The 2,500-nt window shown below is 38.4% G+C and overlaps 1 protein-coding gene across 1 annotated transcript in view; it reads left to right on the top strand.

Annotated features, from left to right (window-relative positions):
• Window positions 1-2,500, top strand: part of agps (alkylglycerone phosphate synthase) — a 42,529-nt gene that overhangs the window by 33,503 nt on the left and 6,526 nt on the right. The window contains exons 18-19 of the mRNA XM_084123385.1: window positions 683-782; window positions 1,124-1,181. Of these exons, the coding sequence (XP_083979511.1) occupies window positions 683-782; window positions 1,124-1,181 (158 nt within the window). The remainder of the gene's footprint in view (window positions 1-682; window positions 783-1,123; window positions 1,182-2,500) is intronic.

The following is a 2,500-nucleotide window of genomic DNA, read 5'->3' as shown; positions in this document are numbered from 1 at the left end:
TTTTCTAGAGTCATTAAAACCCCACAGCAGCCGTAAATCCGCTTTAGCAGGAAGAATATCAAGACTACTGATTATAGAAACATCAAACGCTCCTCATCCTCTCAGAAATAAGTGATTATGAGGTGTATATACCAGAACAAAATTAGAAAACTGAGCAAAATTACAGAAATTATGACGGCCATCACAGTGTCGTAATTACCAGCGGGAAAAGCTGGATTTATTTGAACCTGGACTTTTTGAGTTGCTGTGACAAATAAAGAAATCATAGCAAACAACGCATGTATTATAGATATAGATATCTTTAGTTGATGGTAAATTAGTATCATGATTGTAAAAATGGGCTGTACAATTTCTGTATGCTTTTTGTGTACTGTTGATGAAGAATTGTTATAAAGCTTGGTGGATAATATCTAAGTGATGGATAATAATGTAACTAGCAATAGCATTTCATTTATAGGAACTTCAAATCAATGGCTAGATCTTATGTATTATACATGAGTATATTTTAGTGTAATTATGGCCCCTAAAAGTGCACTCAGTATTATTATAAAAAGGTATTATTATAAAAATAATCATGGCTACATCTACATCCACACCACTAGGTGTCAGTATAAAATGTCTTCCCCGGATGGACTTGAAAGCATCATAACTAATGTTTTTCTCTTTGTTTTTCTCTCTCCAGAGTTACACAGACGTATGATGCAGGTGCTTGTGTGTATTTCTATTTTGCCTTTAATTACCGGGGTCTGAGTGATCCAGTTCATGTCTACGAAAAAGTGGAGGTAAGAACAGCAAGAAAGGTAAAGATTAGCCATCTATCTTTAAACTAGCACGTCTCAATATTTACCAGTGAGTGTAAAATGAACTGTCCAAATGAACCTTGCAGCCCTAGCTGATAGATCTAACTAAACATGTATTGCACTACTAAAAACAAGGGCATCCAATAACATTTTAAAAGTAAAGACTCGAATGAATCATTTGGTCATCTGACCAATCAGAGCAGAGTAGACCAATCACAACAGACTGGGTCATTGACCAATCAGATCAGCAAAAATGAAATAATGATGATTTTTTAAAATATTAAAAATGATAATTAACGTCTTGTTTTGCTTCTGTTGTGTAGCATGCGGCCCGGGAGGAGATTCTTGCCAATGGAGGAAGTCTGTCTCACCACCATGGAGGTGAATTACACCACACAGCACGTGACTCATCTGAAATAAACGAATCTATTGCCTCACTCTAAGCTCTGCTAAACCGAACACACACACAACTCGGCCTCTAGACTCCACTATTCAGCTTTAGAGAATGGTAGCGTTGGGGTCGGGGGTTTGTCCTGGTTTACTGGGTCTGAGACACATGACTTATCTACATTACCGTCCGCCTGCTGCTAGCTAAACGTCACCAGACTCATTAATCTCACACACACACACACACACACACACACACACACACACACACACAGAGAGAGAGAGAGATCTGTGTGGGTCGAGTCTTAAATGGACTAATAAAGGAATAGTTCACTCAAAAAAAAAAAGTTGTCTAATGCTAAAACCTGATCATTGAGTCAGATTTGTGAATTAGTCATTCAAAGATCAGATGCAAAATAACATCTTTTATCTTTTTAAGTCTATTTGAAACGATGTGCAGGTGATTATTTAATTTTTGAATGAACTATACCTTTACAATGAGAGAGGAAATGGTGAGCTGATGTTTATAAACTTTCATGACCGCTATCTAAAAGAAAGCAAGCCATGCTGATTGTGTGTGTGTGTGCGTGTGAGGGGGGGTAGTTCTCTGTAATTGTGATTAATAGCAGTACTGCAGTACTATCTGCCTGCCGACAGGCCCTTTTGTCTACACACAATCACAGCATGACAAATGAAGTGAGTGTGTGTGTATCTGGAAAAACAGATGTAGTCTGGGCTGGCGAGGTGGGAGGGCGCAGGAGAGAAACACACAGTTTACTAACCTGTGTTTACCATGGGTCAGAGCTGTGAATACACACGCTTTCCAGACCTCCACTCGCTCTGAACACAAACGCACACGGTTCCTTTGTTGCACACTGACCGTGTGTACGCATCTAAGCAAACTAAACCAACAAAAATATGCCCTTTGAGCCTTGAAAGAACACGTTAAAATAGATGTGCTGCTCTGCTAGAGATAAAGAGTTCGAGAGAGACCGTACAAACAGCCTTTAGTGAGGGAGATCTGGGTGGAAATAACCTGAACTGAATTGCAAAGCATTTGTCAATCACTTGACTGAATAACTTTGGTGGGAGATTGAGTTTAATACAGCCCTAGATAACAGAACTAACTAAAAATGTATTTCACTACAAAAAAAGAGAATGAATCATTTGTGTGAAATTACACACAACCCTAGTTGATAGAACTAACTAAATATTTACTTCATTACAAAAAGAAGAGCTTCCAGGAATATTCTGAAAGTTATGACTGAAATGAATCAGTGAATTATTTGTGGTGGGGGAGGGGGTGTTATTTG

The sequence above is a fragment of the Abramis brama genome (assembly GCF_963993115.1).
Source record: "Abramis brama genome assembly, chromosome: 8".
Classification (NCBI taxonomy): Eukaryota; Metazoa; Chordata; class Actinopteri; order Cypriniformes; family Leuciscidae; genus Abramis; species Abramis brama.
This window is presented reverse-complemented; position numbering and strand designations above follow the sequence as displayed.